General features: G+C 27.7%; 3 protein-coding genes and 1 long non-coding RNA gene across 7 annotated transcripts in view; 2 read left to right on the top strand and 2 right to left on the bottom strand.

Moving 5' to 3' along the window:
* Window positions 1-3,019, bottom strand: part of LOC127277058 (lachesin-like) — a 218,843-nt gene extending 215,824 nt beyond the window's left edge. For both annotated transcript variants that reach the window (XM_051297888.1, XM_051297883.1), the window contains exon 1: window positions 2,450-3,019. The gene's annotated coding sequence lies outside the window, so the exon portion shown is untranslated. The remainder of the gene's footprint in view (window positions 1-2,449) is intronic.
* Window positions 3,020-3,386: 367 nt separating this feature from the next.
* On the top strand, window positions 3,387-5,051 carry LOC127277599 (uncharacterized). The gene is made up of 4 exons (XR_007842384.1): window positions 3,387-3,687; window positions 3,836-4,168; window positions 4,248-4,424; window positions 4,884-5,051. It is a non-coding gene; the product is annotated as an uncharacterized LOC127277599 (long non-coding RNA).
* Window positions 5,052-5,616: 565 nt separating this feature from the next.
* Window positions 5,617-15,590, top strand: LOC127277600 (fatty acid synthase). Its single transcript, XM_051298870.1, has 16 exons — window positions 5,617-5,996; window positions 6,459-6,709; window positions 7,402-7,633; window positions 7,815-8,233; window positions 8,305-8,598; window positions 8,668-8,878; window positions 8,945-9,105; window positions 9,183-9,500; window positions 9,567-10,377; window positions 10,440-10,835; window positions 10,901-11,864; window positions 11,928-13,756; window positions 13,838-14,319; window positions 14,393-14,647; window positions 14,722-14,970; window positions 15,074-15,590. Exons 1-16 carry the CDS (start codon window positions 5,810-5,812, stop codon window positions 15,260-15,262), a joined length of 7,248 nt encoding a protein of 2,415 aa, XP_051154827.1. The 5' UTR covers window positions 5,617-5,809; the 3' UTR covers window positions 15,263-15,590.
* Window positions 15,591-15,743: 153 nt separating this feature from the next.
* Window positions 15,744-17,837, bottom strand: LOC127277606 (putative uncharacterized protein DDB_G0291786). 3 transcript variants are annotated; one of them, XM_051298891.1, is made up of 4 exons: window positions 17,688-17,837; window positions 16,900-17,193; window positions 16,525-16,776; window positions 15,744-16,435 (listed from the first exon to the last, which is right to left on the bottom strand). In XM_051298891.1, the coding sequence occupies exons 2-4, from the start codon at window positions 17,142-17,144 to the stop codon at window positions 16,201-16,203; spliced, it is 732 nt and encodes a 243-aa protein (XP_051154848.1). In that variant the 5' UTR covers window positions 17,145-17,193; window positions 17,688-17,837; the 3' UTR covers window positions 15,744-16,200. The 3 variants fall into 3 exon arrangements, with proteins under 3 accessions (XP_051154848.1, XP_051154855.1, XP_051154839.1); XM_051298898.1 differs by lacking the exon at window positions 17,688-17,837 and adding an exon at window positions 17,303-17,665 and having other exon boundaries at window positions 16,525-16,773; XM_051298882.1 differs by lacking the exon at window positions 17,688-17,837 and adding an exon at window positions 17,303-17,658.
* Window positions 17,838-18,505: the final 668 nt, after the last annotated feature.

Consider the following 18,505-nt stretch of genomic DNA (forward strand, 5'->3'; position numbering starts at 1 on the left):
TTTTTCAAAAACAAAAACAAAATGAACAAAAATATTTTTAGTTTTTAAAAATCAAAGAAATATGCCCTTGGGGAATCAACGATTCAGATTTAGAGAGTGGGCATTGAAAAAAATATTACAGTTTATCAAATAAATATTTATGTATCAAATAATTATTTTTTCAAATAAAATTTTACTTAATTAAATAGTTTTTTAAATACATAAATTATTCAATTAAATACAGTTTGCTTGATTCAAAAAAAAATTATTTAGTTCAATATTTATTTTTTAATAGTAAAATATAAAGTAAAAAATACATTATAAAGTAACCGATTGTTTGAATAATATTTTTCCAGTGGTATACAAAGAAAATAAAATAGATAAATTATTGCGTACACTGAAAAAAAAATTTATTTGATTCAAATACTCGATTACTTGACTATTATCAAATAAATATTTATTTGTATCAAATAATTATTATTTGAGTCAATTAAATGGTATTTGTTTCAAGTACAGAAATTATTTGTTTCAAGTACAGAAATTATTGGTTCAAATACAATTTATTTAATTCAAATAAAAATTATTTGGTTCAAATAAATATTTATTTGATAATACTCAAGTAATCGAGTATTTGAATCAAATAAATTTTTTTTTCAGTGTATTAACTAATTCGAAAAAAAGAAAATAATGTAAATAATTTCTATAGGGTCGACTAATAAATATTTATTTAAATCAAACTATTTTTATTTGAATTAAATAAACTGTATTTGAACAAATTATGTATATTTGAATCAAAAATTTTTTTTTTAATTTATAATTGTTTGATTCAACTTTTTTTTTTGCTAACAGTCATATAAAATAGATGACTTGAATTAAGTAATAATTTTTTCTTTCAATAATTTATATTATAATATAACGTGAGAGAATTTTGAAGTTATTCATACTTGACCTCATTTAATTTTAATTATCTTTCACCTACTACATTCATTATTTCGCGTCTAATAAAAGTGGATATGAGCTTTCTGAAAATTTCTACAATATATTACTTCTTGTTCTATCTTGTTATTTTGCATTGGGATAACTATGTTCGTAATGATGTTCTGAAGTGCCTCTTAAGTATATACTTGAAAATATTTTGTGCCTTCATGTCCACATAATTATTAAAACCATTACATCATCACCTAACATTTAATCCACTTTATAAATCCCCCTCCCCCCCCTCTCTCTCACTAATTAACATAAGTTTGAATAACACGAGAACAATCTAAGAAACATTTAATAAGAAAATAAAACACTACTTGATTTATTATTAAATTCAGTATATTTAAAATAATTAATTAACAGTTAAAATATTTAAATTTGCAATTTCTTGAAACAATCAAATTAACTTAAGAACTTAACTCACGGAATTGACTTATGAAGATTTAGTTGAGACTAATATATAAAATATATGAAACTAAAGTTGAAGGTGCCTCAGGCAAAAATTCTATGAGAAGAGTATTTCTTCTTTTGTTGGCTAACGATTTTTGAGAAGAAGAAGAAGAAGAAAATGTCGGAGAGTTAGCTAATTGGTTGACTGCCTCAGGCAGTTGTTCTCTCAAGAAATACCTTTTTTATTCCTCAACTTGAATATAGATATCTAAACCTAAACTTTATATATAAGTTAGAAGTTTTTTTTTCTAAAAAGAATAATAAAACTTTTAAAATAAGACTACTTGAATTAGTCAATTCTTCAAAAAAAAATTCTTTTCTATAATATTTAGGAGTATTATTCTATAAATTAATTGACATATTACTGTTAACTAGCTCTGCTATACATAAATTAAATTTCACATTAATTTATCATCCCTCTATATGGATATAATTATCCTAAATACTAGTATTTCACCGGATTCAGTCTGTGAATTTAATTTATATTATATATCGATTAGTAAGACTTCATATTTGAATTTTAATATACATGACATATGTATCTACAATATAGTGTTAGAATGATTAACAATTAATATTTCTATATTGGTATTTAAAATTAACACACACAAACATTAAAATATTAATTATTAATGTTAAATTGTCTCGTGTTATATAAAAAACTAAATAAATTTCGTCACTTTAAAATGTATACGTTTATTTCACACACACTCAATAAATAATTTAAACGACAATTGAATTTTTTAATTTGTACCATAGTATAGACAAATTAGTAAATAAAGTACGTGCTAGAGTTCCATTTAAATGGATTAAAATCTTTTGAAGAGGCTATGCTGTATTTGCAACATCGCGTATGTATATTTAAGCGACAATTTTATTCTCTGAAAATGAATTTAAATGGGAAATTTTTGCCAGTGTTAATATAATCACGTTTACAGGAATTATTATTTTTTTTTTTATCAAATTTGTTTAATAAATGGTATAAGTCATTGACCTTTGATAGGAAAACATTGATAAATTTAAAAAAAATATTACTCACATTTTAATTGTTAGAAATTTGCATCGATTTCCTGTTGATTTTAAGTTTCCTCGAATGTTAACACTTCACTTTTCATTTTACTTTTACTATCACTACTTTTAATATCTTATAATTCTATTATTTCAACAATTAACTTTAATTTCAATAATAATAATACTAAAAATAAACTAATAAAAAACTTTTAAAACTTTTTACTTTGAAGTTGCGACTTTGAGAACCTAACCTCACTTTTACCGTTGTATTTTATATACTTTTCCAAAATAATTTCACTATAACCAAATAAATAATCATATAACTTTCATGAACAAACAAATTAAATTGAGTAATCTCACCAAAATAAACTGATTACCCCCAAAAAAAAAATAATGAAACAAAAAACGAGCGAGCGAAGAAAAATCAAAACGATACTACCTATTGACATATAAAGCATTTATCACGATCTAAACTTTTACCTATTTCGATACATATTTTATCTTCTCACTATATATTTCTATTATTATTAACTTTATTTGTTATTAATATAATAAAACAAATTAAACAAATACTAACAGCACTAATATTTGCAAAGTCGCAACGGAAATAATCGTATGAAAAATTTTCACAATCACGTGATCATATGTCACGTGATCAAAATGGCGCTTGTCCTGAATTATTTGAATTCAAATAAATGAAATTTAATTGTAAACGCAATTGAAATTTGTTTAACATATATCTTATATAATTGTTATTATGATGATTATTATTTGATTATATAATTAATATTAATTAATAAATATATTAATGGAGAATGAAACATTTTAATTACCAACATTCAAAAATAACAATAAAAAATTAGACACCAGATGGCAGTGAAAACGGAAGGATAGTGCTGCCCTCTATGTAAACAAATTCTTTAACTGTCTGCAACTATAACAATAACAATAAATATAATTTCAATACAGTTTACAGTAATTTTAATTAATAGTTTACACTAATTTAATTTTATGTTCAATTAACAATTGTCAGTGTGTAAATAGCTTTTAAAATATGTTTAGAAAGAAAATAATGGACATGGATAAAGAATTAAAGAACAAAAAGGGGAAAAAAAAAGTTTAAGAACAAACCAGGACTTAATACTTGAACTTTCATATAAATATAGTCGAATTTTATTAAATTATCTAATAAAGAAAAGGGAAAAAATGTAGAACGTGTATTAATGACTACTATATTAGAAATTGACAGTATAAAACATATCTCAGGTAATGTACATTTTTTTAATTAAATTTATTTTTATTATACGGTTTTGGACCTGAATAAACATTTCATATCTAATTTTTTTTATTCTTAATGAATAAAGTTAATATTATTTTTCTCGAATTAATATAATACTAATGGCATTTTTTTTAGAAGAATAGTTACACAAAATCAATAATTTAGAAGAAAAAAAAACTATCTGATGCCAATCTTGATAAACGTTTTGCAATTAAAACAGTAGAGGAAAAAAATAAAGGTTAAATACAAGAAGAGAAACTACAATTGATGGAGAAATTGAAGAAAAAGGAGAAAGAGGATGAAGATAAATCTATTAAAGTATTGAAAGAATTGGAAAATGTTAAAGTCTCTTTGGCAAAATTAATTGCAAAGAAACTACAAATAATAAAATATAAGGAGATTTAACTGATAAGATGATTTAGTTTCATTAATATTTAAAATTTACCAGTTTTCTTAATTCTATTTTTTGTAAATACATTTTTTATATATCTATTTTTTATTTTATTTAAACTTTACAAGTTTGTAATTTTTAATTAAAATGTTTCAGATTTTCCGCTTTATAGAAAATATTTTTTAATGACAGATGGTGATAAATATTTTAAATATTTTTCACAAGTTTTAACAGAACCAAATAATCAAAATAGAAATCACACCACACATTTTAAAAAACAACAACTTCCTGTAACCGATTCCAAAGAAATTCCATTCACTAAAATAATATTAGGTGAGTTTTTTTTATTTTTGTTTTATTCTATGTTTGATAATTTATGTAATTTTTAAACTTATGAAGTAAACAAGCACAAAGTAAAATGAAACAATAACAGACTCATTTAATTTTAAAATAAAAAAAAAAATGTATTCACATTTCTTATTTTTCACATTTGATTATTCAAATACAATGTAAAATCATGAATAATTTATATTTTTCTAATTAATATAGTTAAGAATCAAGTTTTCTTTTACGCCTAAAAAGTTGATATGATAAATAAACAAAAAGAAGAATCTTATGACTTTAAAAATAATTTGCATAATTTATTTACATAATATTGAAAAGTTCTAACGATGTTTAATTTTTAACATAAAAATGCTAATAACTTTATGAATGTTTCTAATGTCTTAATATTACAACTTGTTGTAATAAGTTTCATTACAAGTACTACTAATTTATGGATATTCTATGCAGAATGATGCGACATCCGGGTAACCTTTGACACTGGATGTATTACCGAATAAAAAAGCAACGCATATTCATTATGAACTGTTATATTGTTTTTTTAAAGGATTTCTTTCAAGACTACATTCTTAAACTATCAATGGAATTCAAGTTCAATGCCCTGGAAATAGCCTATAGATGCCCTTATGCGATTGTTTGTTTTTAAATTTATTTATTTACTATTTTAATTTATTATTATTATTTCTGATCAAAATTTTAAATTTAATTTCTCTTAAAAAGTAACAAAAATTATTTTCTAATTTAAAAAATATATTTTTTTTTATTCAAATATATATATATATATATATAAAATTTTAAAACAAATACATTTTTATTTATGCAAAATGTTTAACAAAAATATAAAATTCTTTTTAATTTTAATATATTCAACATAATTTTTTACTCCAAAAAAAACTTTATTAAAATTGAAAATTCTAGAGGAAGGAATAATAATGAGTTTAGCAATAATTTATCTTGAATTTCATTTATTATTAATATCAAAGAAGGAAAAAGTGGCTTCAACTTTTTGACATATATTGCTTTTTCAAATTCATTTTAAAAAAAGAAAAACCTCAATTGCTTCCTGTAATGCATTTTTAATTATAACAGAGCAAGGCTACGCTGGGGTTAATGTCGATTCGTAATTTCGATGCCTATAAGTTCAAAGGAGATTGGGGTTTGGAGTCTCATTTGATTTTAAAAAGTGGGGGTAGCCGTTGTTATAAAAGAACGTTTAAAAATTTTCTCAGTCTTACTCGGACGATATAATAGAGAAGCAAATCAAATAAAATTTTCTCAATTTAATTAATGTGGTGTGAATAGTGAGAATAAATTATAATTAAGTGTGCTGTGCTCATTTTTTAGGCTACTATTTTGGATAACTACAGCCTTTCAAGATGAGCGAAAATCAAACAACTAGCCTTTGCAATGGCAAACGACTAACTCCTGAAAGTCCTGAAGAGGAAATTGTCATTTCCGGTATTGCAGGAAGATTTCCTGATTCCGATGACGTAAAACATTTTAAAGAAAATTTGTTCAATAAGGTGGACCTTATTTCGGACGACGATAGACGATGGAAATTAGGTCAGTTCTTTAATATAAATAAATTAATACAATGAACGTTTAATTAAATAATATTTTAATTATAGAAAATTAATTGAAAATTTGAAATCTAGTTTTAGATTTCTAAAATCTTAAAAACCAAATTTTTATTTATTATATTTATACTTTTTACTATTTAAAACAAAACAAAAATAAGTTTATAATAATTGAAAAATAAATTAAACATTTTTGTTTTTATTGACTATTTGTGTTTTATAAAATTCACATTATACTTAGAGTTCTTGACGTTACTTCATTTTAATTCAATGAACTTTTGAAATTAAAATGAGCTAATTGTTTATTGATGTAAAACTCGTCAATAAGTTACATAATTTTATTAAAAAATAAATATTTTATATAATAATAATAATATGTTGTTAATAATTAATTTAAAAAAATTTTATTAATTATTTGTGACTTAATAAATTTAATTTAAATTTTTAGATCATCCGGAAATTCCCCAAAGAACTGGAAAAGTGAACAATGTTGGAAAATTTGATTCTGTTTTCTTTGGAGTTCATTTCAAGCAGGCACACACCATGGATCCAATGTGTCGAATGCTATTGGAACACACATATGAGGCAATCATAGATGCTGGAGTTAATCCACGTAAATTGCGTGGCACAAAAACAGGTGTTTTTATTGGAGCATGTTTTTCAGAATCTGAAAAAACTTGGTTTTACGAAAAACTTCAGGTACATAAAAAATTTATTAGAAAATATAATTTCTGCAATAAATAAAATGCAATAATTATTGCATTTAATTATTTAAAAACATAAAAATTTTCCTTTTTTTATATTTATTGAAATTTAATACAATAATTTTTAATTTTGTATTTTTTTAAATCACACATACATATACTTTGTTTTAATTTTATTGTTTTTATAATATATTTCTCATTTATATTTATTTACAGTTTATGCAATGAGACATTTTTAATGTTATTTTTGTTAATAGAATTTAAATTTATGCGTGAAATAATTTGACTAGCCAGTCGAACAACGTATGTTAGTATAATACGTGTTTCCTGTTCGAATTTAAATAGTATTGACCTCTCAACTTATTCTCCACATTATCAATTTATTGAATCAAAAGGAGAATTTTCTTTTTCTTTTATTTGTTTTATAAGTGTTGTTTTACTTAATTAGTTATCACTTCTAAATATTTATTATTTAGATTTTTTAATTTATGTTATTAAATTTATATGACGTTATTAATTAATTAATAATTGCATTTATTTAAAAAATAATTTTTTTCTATTTTTATTTACAATTTTTTTTTAAATTTGTTTAATATGAAAATTAAATATAGGAAAAATATATTGAAAGCAGTTATTAACAATAAGTAATAAGGAATTCTTTAAATAAAAATTGTAATTTTTTTTTAGGTAAATGGATTTGGTATCACAGGATGCAGTCGAGCTATGCTTGCAAACAGAATATCTTACTGGTTGGGAATCAATGGTCCCAGTTATACTGTCGATTCAGCTTGTAGCTCCAGTTTATTTGCGATGGAACATGCATACAGAGCGATTCGTGATGGTCTTTGTGATGCTGCAATTGTCGGCGGTTCCAATCTTTGCCTCCATCCCTACGTATCCCTCCAATTTTCGCGTCTTGGTATATATAAAATAAAATTAGCCTTTTCAATATATTTTCTCAATGTTTACTTAGTAAAAAAATAGACAAAAATAATAAGTAAAATCTAAAATTTAACAATTTTTAAATTTTATTTATTTATTAATTTTTCTAAATTTCTTTTTTTTACTTTAAGATTAAAATAATTTTTTTTTTTTGACAGGTGTCTTATCGCCAGATGGACGTTGTAAATCGTTTGACGTTGATGCAAATGGTTACACTCGTAGTGAAGCTATTGCTGTTGTTTTTCTACAAAAAGCTAAAGATGCTAAAAGAATTTATGCAACATATGTGTATGCTAAAACAAATTGTGATGGTTATAAAGAACAAGGAATCACATTTCCCTCTAGTGTTATGCAAAGTGTTCTTCTACAGGAATTTTATCAAGATTGTGGTATTCCACCAACAATGTTAAATTATGTAGAAGCGCATGGAACTGGTACAAAAGTAGGAGATCCTGAAGAAGTAAATGCACTTGAGAAGGTATTTTGTCCTGGACGAACAACTCCATTGAAAATTGGATCCATCAAATCCAATATGGGACATTCAGAACCAGCCAGTGGTCTTTGCTCAGTTGCTAAGGTTTATTAATTAGATTATTAATATTAGAATTAATTAATAGAATTTTATTCTAAATTTATTTCATTTAATAGGTGTTGATAGCAATGGAAACTGGTTTTATTCCTCCAAATTTACATTACAATAAACCGAGGGAGGGTGTAAAAGCATTGGAAGATGGACGTATTAAGGTCATTACTGAATTAACCCCCTGGGAATTGGGATACGTTGGAATTAATTCATTTGGTTTTGGTGGAGCTAACGCTCATATTTTACTTAGATCCAATCAAAAAGAAAAGATCAACAATGGAGCACCTCAAGACGATTTACCTAGGCTCATTGTTGTTTCTGGACGTACCGAGGAAGCTGTTCATACATTATTAAATGATGTGAGTTTGTTTTGGAAATTTTTTACAACTTACAAATATTGGCGAATTCAATAAAATTGTTCTTTAAAGATTGAAAGCCGTCCAGTAGATGTTGAGCACGTGAGATTGCTTCATGATATTCACTCAGAAGATATTCCAAGTCATTTATATAGAGGATATACAATAATGGGTGGAAAAGATGTTGGAAGCAGTCCGATTAAAGAAATTCAACATTTTCCAGGCAATAAACGACCAGTGTGGTTTGTCTTTGCTGGAATGGGTTCTCAATGGCCCGGAATGGGTAAATAATTTAATATCTCTTTATTTTTATTATTTCATTACTAATTATATTTTTAAAATTTTTCAGGAGAGGCACTTATGCGGTTTCCTGTTTTTGCTGAAGCTGTACGTAAATGTGATGCTGTTCTAAAACCACGTGGTGTTGATATTTACGATATTTTGACAAACAAGGACAAAAAGGTCTTTGATAATATTCTCAATTCATTTGTTGGAATTGCAACTGTTCAGGTAAAATTATAATAATAAAACAAAAAAAGAAAATAATATGAAAAAGAAATGGAATTTAATGAGGGAATATTTTTCAGATTGGTTTAGTTGATTTACTGACATCAGTTGGTATTACACCGGATTATATAATTGGTCATTCAGTTGGTGAATTAGGTTGCGCTTACGCTGATAAATGTTTTACTGCAGAACAAATGGTGCTTTGTGCTTATTCTCGAGGACTTGCTTCCATTGAGACGAAAGTTGTGAAAGGATCAATGGCTGCTGTTGGTTTGGGTTATGAAGATTTGAAAGATTTATGTCCTCCTGATATTGAAATTGCTTGTCATAATTCATCAGATAGTGCAACAATCAGTGGACCAGCGGAATCAATGAAAAATTTTGTTGCTCAATTACAAGTTAGTGGAAATTTTAAAATTTTTTAATTTTCAAAAAATAGAAATTAATTTCATTTTTTTGTGCAGGCAAATCAAGTCTTTGCGAAAGAAGTTCCATGCAGTAATATTCCTTATCACAGCAAGTATATTGCTCCAGCGGGTCCTAAATTGTTGGCCTATTTGCAAAAAGTTATTCCAAATCCAAAAGCACGTTCTAATAAATGGCTTAGTTCATCGATACCAAGAAGTGAATGGAATTCAAGTCTTGCTCAATTGTCATCGGCAGAATATCACACTAATAATCTTTTGAGTGCAGTACTTTTTGAAGAAACAAGTGCCGCTATTTCTAAGGATGCAATTACTATTGAGATTGCACCTCATGGTCTATTGCAGGCAATTTTACGAAGATCGCTCGCTCCAAGTGTTGTCAATGTGGCACTAACTAAACGTGGCTATAAAGATAATGCAGAGATGGTACTTCAAGGTCTTGGAAAATTGTATAATATTGGTCTTCAACCACAGTTACATAATCTTTATCCTGAAGTTCAATATCCAGTAAGTCGTGGTACACCAATGATTTCTCCATTTATTCGCTGGGAACACTCCGATGATTGGTATGTAACGTCTTATCGTATGCAAGAAAAAATTGTATCAGGAGAAAGAATAGTTGAAGTAACTTTGTCCGACGAAGATTTTGAATATATGTCTGGACATGTGATTGATGGAAGAAATCTTTTCCCTGCTACTGGATATTTGACACTTGCTTGGGAAACCGTGGGAATGATGAAAGGAGAATTGTACACTGAAGTTTCGGTTGTATTCGAGGATGTTAAATTTTTGAGAGCTACAACTATTCCAAAAGAAGGAAGTATTGAATTAACAGTGATGATACAAAAAGGTAAGAGTAATTTTTTTAATTATTTTTTTTACAATTTTTTTAAAATTAAATTTACATTTTAGGTAGTGGAAGATTTGAGGTAATCGAAGGTGGTGTGGCAGTTGTAACAGGATTTATTCGCGCAACACAAAATCCAGCTGATGAGAGAATTAATCCTGATTTGACTCCTAAATTAGAAATGGAGGAAGAAATGCAAAGTAGAGATGTTTACAAGGAGCTACGACTTCGTGGATATCATTATTCTGGATTGTTCCGTGGTATAAAAAGTGCTTCGACAACGGGTGAAAAGGGTCACGTTACTTGGTCTAATAATTGGGTTGCATTTATGGATAATATGTTACAAATGGAACTCTTGGGCACCGATACAAGAGGTCTTTTTGTTCCAACAGGAATTCAAAAATTGGTTATTGATACCAAAGTTCATTTGAATCAAATTCGAGCCATGGGTGAAGAAAAAGGTAATAGTTACTTATCAAATAGAAGTTATTAGGAAATAATTTTCTTTTTTTTTTTCATTTTTCAGTATTTCCTCTTTATGTCTACAAGAATTTCTCAGCAATTGTTGCCGGGGGTGTTGAATTTAGAGGTTTAAAAGCGAGTGCCATTTCACGAAGAAAGCCAGCAGGAGAACCTGTACTCGAGGAATATAAATTTGTCGCACATCGTGATCGTAAAGAAATTCCATTTAAAACAGCTATTCGTCTTGCAACTCACATTGCACTTGAATGTCATTTAGGAATTAAGGTAAAATCCGTGGAATTAGCTGACGATGAGAATATTTCAGTTGATGATTTAGTGTCACCAAGAGTATTGGAAACTCTCGGTGATATGCCACTTATTCAAGCAGATGTAAATATTGGTGCTACTAAAACATTCGAGAATAATGAAATATCCGAGAATATTATTGTTAATGATCCAAAAAAAGTGATTACAACCGAAGCGAATGCATTGATTGCAATTGGACATAAATTGTTGACAAAAAATAAAACCGAAGACTTGAAAAAATTACTTTTTGCATTAAAAGACGGTGGTTTTATAATAAGTTGTGAATCGAATGATACAAAAATTCCTGATTCTACGGAAAATAATGAAGCTGATACTGTACTAGAGAAAAGAACCGAGAAAGGAGTTGTTGTTTTACTTCGTAAACGTGATAGATTGATAAAACATTCGTCTGTTATAAAAATAAATAATAACGAATTCTCCTGGGTAGAAGAAATGAAAAAAACTCTAAAAGCCGAATCTGAGAAAGATTTTAGTGGAAATTTGAGAGTTGTTATTGTAGCCGAAGGTGATTTTGAATCAGGATTAGTTGGACTTGTAAATTGTTTGACTAAAGAACCTGGTGGTGAAATTGTCCGTGGAGTATTGATACAAGATCCAAAAGCTCCTGAATTCTCTCTGAATAATCCATTTTATTTGAAACAACTGAAAATGGATTTATCAGTCAATGTTCTACGCCCTGGAAATTGCTGGGGTTCTTACAGGTAAATAGAAATAAACTGAAAAAGAAATGAAATATTTAATAATTTTTTTGTTTTTGTTTTCAGACACTTACAGTTACCACCAGTTGAAACTGTTCCTGTACGTCATATTTGGACGAATCAATTAGTGAGAGGAGATTTAAGTTCTCTTGCATGGCTCGAAGGACCAATTCAACCAGGTTTTAAACACGATGATCTAATTAAAATTATTTATGCACCGTTAAATTTCCGAGATGTTATGTTGGCGACAGGAAAATTGGCAGCTGAAGTTGTGGCAAAAACCCGACAATTACAAGAATGTGTCATTGGTTTTGAATATGCGGGAATTGATACCAAAGGTCGACGTCTTATGGGCATGTTAAATAGCAGATGTCTCACTAATGTGCGTGTAATCGATAGAAATCTCTGTTGGGATGTTCCCGACGATTGGAGTTTAGAAGAAGCGGCAACAGTTCCAGTTGTCTATGGTACTTGTTGTTATGCTCTTTATTTGAGTGGAAAAATGAAGAAAGGAGATAAAGTTTTAATTCACGCTGGTACTGGTGGTGTTGGTTTAGCAGCAATAAATCTTGCTCTATTTGAAGGTTGTGAAGTTTTTACTACTGTTGGAACACCTGAGAAGAGGAAATTTATTAAAGAAACATTCCCACAAATTCCTGATGATCATATTGGTAATTCTCGTGATACGAGTTTTGAATATATGATTTTTGAACAAACCAATGGTCAGGGTGTTGATATTGTTTTGAATTCATTAGCAGAAGAGAAATTACTTGCTTCTGTACGTTGTTTAGCGCCAAATGGTCGCTTTTTGGAAATTGGAAAGTTTGATCTTGCTGCTAATAATCCTTTAGGAATGGAGTCATTCTTAAAGGAAATTAGTTTCCATGGTGTAATGTTGGATAATATGTTTGATGCGGCTGATGATAAAAAAAAAGAATTGCAAAATATTCTTACTAAATATTTACGTAATGGTGCTGTGAAACCATTGGTAAGGACTGTTTTTCCAAAGGATCAAGTGGAAGCTGCTGTTAGGTATATGGCAGCAGGAAAACATATTGGCAAGGTTATAATAAATGTGTGCAATGAGAATGATCCAATTGATGGACTAACTCCCGCTCTACCTAGATATCATTGTTTAAATGGTCATAGTTATATTCTTCTTGGAGGTCTAGGTGGATTTGGTTTAGAATTAGCTGATTGGCTTGTTCTTCGAGGAGCTCAGAATTTGGTTTTGACATCTCGAACAGGAATAAGAAATGGATATCAAAAAATGCGAGTTGATTTATGGAAAAGTTATGGAGTGAAAGTTGTCATTGTTGCTGGTAAAGATGCTTCAAAAAAAGAAGACTGTCAATCTATTCTGAAAACTGCAGCCGATCTTGGACCAGTTGATGCAATTTTCAATCTTGCAGTAGTTCTCAAGGATAGTCTTTGGGAAAATCAAACTGCAGAGACCTTTGAAGAATCATTCAGATCAAAAGCTTGGAGTACAAAATTATTAGATGAATTATCGAGAAAAATGTGTCCTAAATTACGTCATTTTGTTGTATTTTCATCAGTGTCCTGCGGTCGTGGTAATGCTGGACAGTCAAATTATGGAATGTCTAATTCCGTTATGGAGAGAATTTGCGAGAGGCGTCACGCTGAAGGTTTACCCGCTTTGGCTGTTGAATGGGGAGCAGTGGGTGATGTTGGCCTTGTAGCAGAAATGCAAGAAGATCATAAAGAATTGGTCATTGGTGGAACACTACAACAGACTATTATATCATGTCTAAAAGAACTTGATGGTTTTATGCGGCAGGACAAACCAATTGTTGCAAGTATGGTTGTTGCTGAAAAAAGAGCTGGAGGTGCTGGAGCAACAAATATTGTTGATGCTGTCCTTAATATAATGGGTAAATATATGATCAATTTTTTCACTTATTGATTATTTTAATTTAAATTTTTCCAAAAATAAATTAATGAATCTCTTGCAGGATTGAAGGACTTAAAGACAGTGAGTCAACAAACTTCTTTAGCTGAATTGGGTATGGATTCAATGATGGCCGTTGAGATCAAACAAACATTAGAACGTGAATTTGAAGTCTTCCTTACAGCTCAAGATATTCGTAGTCTTAATTTTGCTAAACTAGTACAAATGTCAACACAAGATCAAGAAACTGAGAAGAAACTTGCAGCGGCGAAAGATAAAAATAAAAATATTGAATCAATTGCTGGAATGAGATTGTTAATTCGTGTTTTGGGTTCTGGTGATCTTATTCACGATGAAGTTTATGAATTACCATCAAAGAATGAACCAGGCAGAAAAGAGGTGTATCTAATTCCAGGTATTGAAGGCTATGGAGCTGTATTTAAGATATTGTCTGAAAAAATTAAATCACGAGCCGTTTGTTTGCAACTTGTTAAAAATATGAAAATGGAACTTTCTATTATTGAAATAGCTAAACAATTATTGCCGGTGAGTAATTATTTTAAATTTTGAAAAGTTACTCTTTGAAAACCTATTATTTTGTAATGTACATTTTTTTTAGACTGTACTCGAGAGATCGAAAGATCGCAGAGATTTTGTCCTTGTAGGTTATTCATTTGGATGTGTTATAACGATAGAACTTGCCAGGTTATTAGAAAATGAAGGTTTCACCGGCAGAATAGTACTTATTGATGGTTCGCCAGAAATTATGAAAAAACTCGTTGAACAACAACTTCCTTCCGCGCATAAAGGAGAACTGGAAACAAATTTACTCTTAGGTATAATGGACATATTGGCACCGAATTTAAGTGGAGAGGTAAGTAATTTCTTTCTATTAATATTAGGCAAAAAATTTACTTGTTTTAAAACTGTTTTTCAATTGCGCTTCAGTTTCTCGTTAAATTGGAAAAATGTACAAATTGGGCACAAAAATTGGAAGTATTAACCAATGAAGTACCCGCTGATATGAATGTCACACCAGATGATCAAAGAAATGTTTGTACATCTGTTTACAATCGAATATTAGCATTGCAGTCTTATAATTATGCAACTTTAGCACCTATTAGATCTCCAATTATTCTTCTCAAGCCAGCGCAGCCAACTCTTCGTGAAATTGCTGATGATTATGGTCTTCGAACGGTACAAATTTTACTTTTAAATCAATTTATTTTCAATTAACTATTTTTTTCAGTTAAATAAAATAATAATATAATGAGATTTACAATAAAAACATTATTTTCAGATAACACGAGATAAAGTAGAGATATATACGTTAGAAGGAAATCATGTTACATTATTAGAAAACGATAAAGTAGCTTCAGCAATCAATGGAGAACCTTTAGAAGATGCAGAATCATTTAAAGCAAGCATAATGGATGACTCAAGTACTGTGAGAACTTCGATAATAAGTGACAAACATAATAGAACCTAGACACATTAAAAAAAAATTTTTTTAATCGAGTTATTTCACTTTTAATAAAAAAAATCTGCATAGATTTTAAATTTTATTCATATTATAATTTTTAAATTTACGGGTTCAATCTAATGGTGCTTAATGTAAATCTCATTAAGATATTGTTCAAATTTACTATCAATCAAGTAAATAGTTCATTCATAACTTATCACAGATAGAAGGAAAGATTATTTCTTTTCTATTAGAATATTTTTTTTACTGATAATAAAAAATTCGTTTACTTGTTTGAAAATTCACATGGTGAAGTTGTAAAGAGTTCTAAAAAATATAAAATCATTTATTAAAATTGTTTTATCTTTTTAAAAAATGCATTTCCTTAAATTTAAAAATTTGAATGGAAAAAAAAGTTCATTTTTGTCAGATATTCTTTCGAAAAGAAAAGTTGTGGAAAAACTTAAAATATTAAAAGCAAAACAAAAATTCGAAGAAAATTGAAAAATTAAGAAGATAATTCATACTTTATTTTACAATCTTCATACATACATAATAATTATGAATATGTGTAATGTAATGTGTATATGATGCTAATGTTTACTATATTTGTAAGTTTAATATTACATGATCTTTCACAATTGTCATTTTTACCATTTACATTCTTACTTATGAAAAAAAAAACTCTTCATTCAATTTTTTCGAGTTAAAAAAATATACATTTATTATTATAATGGTAGTAAAGAAGCAAAAATAATTTGTCAATTATAAATCAATTTTTTTGCATTATAAAAAGCAATTTTTATCTCAATAAACTCTTTAAACATTTTATATTCAATGAAAAACTAAAATAAATTTTTAATAAAAATTATGAATATCGAAAAAGAAAACAAAACATTTTTAATATAAAAGAAAAATCACGAACGTTTGCTAAGAAAAACAATCTTAATGTGTGCTTTCAAATCTTATAAATCCATTGGTTCGTAAGTGGATATAAATTGATTTTGAAATACTTGGTTTAAGTCGTGCCCTGTCTCGTTATTATTATTACCTTCTTCATCGGACATGGCATTATTGTTGTTATTATTATTATTATTAGATGCATTAGGAATTGGTGTTGATGTATTTCTAGGAGTATGCAAAATTCTCAGATGTTTATTTGGTGGTTCCCAGAGAACTAAAGCCATGGTGGGCCTTTCCCTGAAAGAGAGAATCTATCCAGTTGTTCGTTTCATTGTCTAATATAACTGGTTTAATTATTAAAATTTTTAAAAATATATCTAACTTACAGTTTTGACAATATTGATGACGGTATAATAGGCTCTTCTTGTAATCTTTTAAGTTCCTCGGATAAAATTAATTTTGCTTGAGGTTTTATTTTCTTTTCAAAATCAATTAGATTTGAACTGTCCATTTCTAAATCTCCTTGTGAATTAAATTGATTACAAGATTGATTTAATTCTGTAGAGTTGTGTGAAATGTGTAACTGTTGAAAATGAGCTGCCATTTTTTCTTCACTTATATGTTGCTTTGAAGGTCTACTAAAATTAATAAAAACAACACAAAAAAAAAGTATTAGTATTTCTAATTAGATAAATTGAATTTAATGCAAATTTTTAGATTTTATACACTGAAAATAGTAATAAAAAAAAGTGTATACTTACGTGTCAACTAGATCTGGCATTTCAAGTTTTCTTTTCTGATGCAAAAATAATGGAGCTTTTGATTGAGGATTTTCGCCGGTAAATCGAACCAAATCTGGTTGCTGAAGTGCTGGAATACTCCATGGCATTGAAGGCTGAGGAATCTGAGGTACCTGTAACCATTGTTCAGGTTCTTGAGGTACATTTTGCTGTCCTATCATGTGTTTAAATACAGATTGTGGAGTGTGAAGATGAGCACCACCCATGATATTTTTAAAACTTTTTAAAAATATTCGTCAACACATACAACAAAGCCTGTAAATATTCAATTCGTTTGTTTATGTAAAATTTTTTTAATTTTGTAAACTATTTAGAAAATTATGTTTTTCAAATATTATTATGAATGCAAAATTTTATAACTTACTAAATACCAAGCAAATATAATATTATTTTTTTATTATAAAGTCTAAGACGATATAATAAAATATTCTAGAAATTTCTTTTTCTGGAATTTTCGTACTCCTTAATCACAGAAACCACAGAAACGCACCAAAGTAGATAAAGTTTTCTTTCAAAAATATATGTGTTATTTTTAATGTTTCTTTCCTTTATAATTTGAATGTCAAATTACACAGTTAATAATATTCTGCCTTTAAATAAACTGTAAATAACTGTTTACAACTGTTCATCAATTTAACAACACCATAGACATACAAGAATCGACTGCGCGAGTTTCATGATTCGCATGAGAGGGAGCAAGCATGCACTTTAAAAAGAGATAGGTAGAGCGCAGGATCCTATTTTTTTACCTTTTGAAGAGTACAAGGACTATGCTTATTACAACAATTATGTTTTCTTGGCATTGTGCGATTTTTTATTTTCTTGACAATAATTAAAAAATTATTTTAAATAAAAATAAACAATACATCTTTTACATCTTAAAAATATCCCTAACGCGCATGCGTCGTACGAAAATGGCAGATAGAGTATATTTCATACAGAAGGGAAACTCATAAACAACACTTAGTTAAGAGATTTACCGCTAGAGTGCAATCACAAAATGTCCAGATCACTCCGGAAGCACTTGCCGAAATCACTTGTGTATGTACATCTGTTCAGAATACTTGTCCTTCGTACTTTAGAGACAAAATTTAAAATCAAAATTTCATTAGTATTAAAATTTGTATTGTACGTTTCTTTAACTTTTTTTTTTTTATTTATTTACAGGGCTAAAAGATAGAATAATAATGTCATCTCAGGAAAAAAGACCAAAAATACTAATCCTTTCAGCGTGTCAACCTTATTTCTCAACTCAGGTAAATATATAGAGAAAATTGTTATTATTATTTTAATTATTTATTTATTAATTACATAGTTCATAATTTTATATTGTTAGTTAATTAATATTTATAAAAGAAACTGGGAATAAGAAATGGTTAACTTTTTATAAAATTAACCTAAAAAATAATTGAATTAATATCTTAAAAATTTAGTGATTGCATATTTCAAATCTTAAATAATATAAAATTTTTATTTTATTAATAATTAATATAAATATTTTGAAAAAAGAAATCAATAAAAAATAAATATTAGGCTTTTGTTCAAAGAAAATTTTTGTTATATTGGT

This window comes from Leptopilina boulardi, unplaced genomic scaffold, assembly GCF_019393585.1.
Source record: "Leptopilina boulardi isolate dan_hultmark-lab unplaced genomic scaffold, ZJU_Lbou_2.1 LbouV2_110, whole genome shotgun sequence".
In the NCBI taxonomy this organism is placed as follows: Eukaryota; Metazoa; Arthropoda; class Insecta; order Hymenoptera; family Figitidae; genus Leptopilina; species Leptopilina boulardi.

Coding starts and splice junctions, on each gene's coding strand:
- LOC127277606 (XM_051298891.1), bottom strand. CDS start 17,144: ATGGGTGGTGCTCATCTTCACACTCCACAATCTGTATTTAAACACATG. Junction 16,777..16,899: donor ATGCCAGATCTAGTTGACAC/GTAAGTATACAC, acceptor TATTAATTTTAG/TAGACCTTCAAAGCAACATA. Junction 16,436..16,524: donor TCATCAATATTGTCAAAACT/GTAAGTTAGATA, acceptor TCTCTCTTTCAG/GGAAAGGCCCACCATGGCTT.
- LOC127277600 (XM_051298870.1), top strand. CDS start 5,810: ATGAGCGAAAATCAAACAACTAGCCTTTGCAATGGCAAACGACTAACT. Junction 8,879..8,944: donor TTCTCAATGGCCCGGAATGG/GTAAATAATTTA, acceptor AAAATTTTTCAG/GAGAGGCACTTATGCGGTTT. Junction 13,757..13,837: donor TGCTGTCCTTAATATAATGG/GTAAATATATGA, acceptor AATCTCTTGCAG/GATTGAAGGACTTAAAGACA.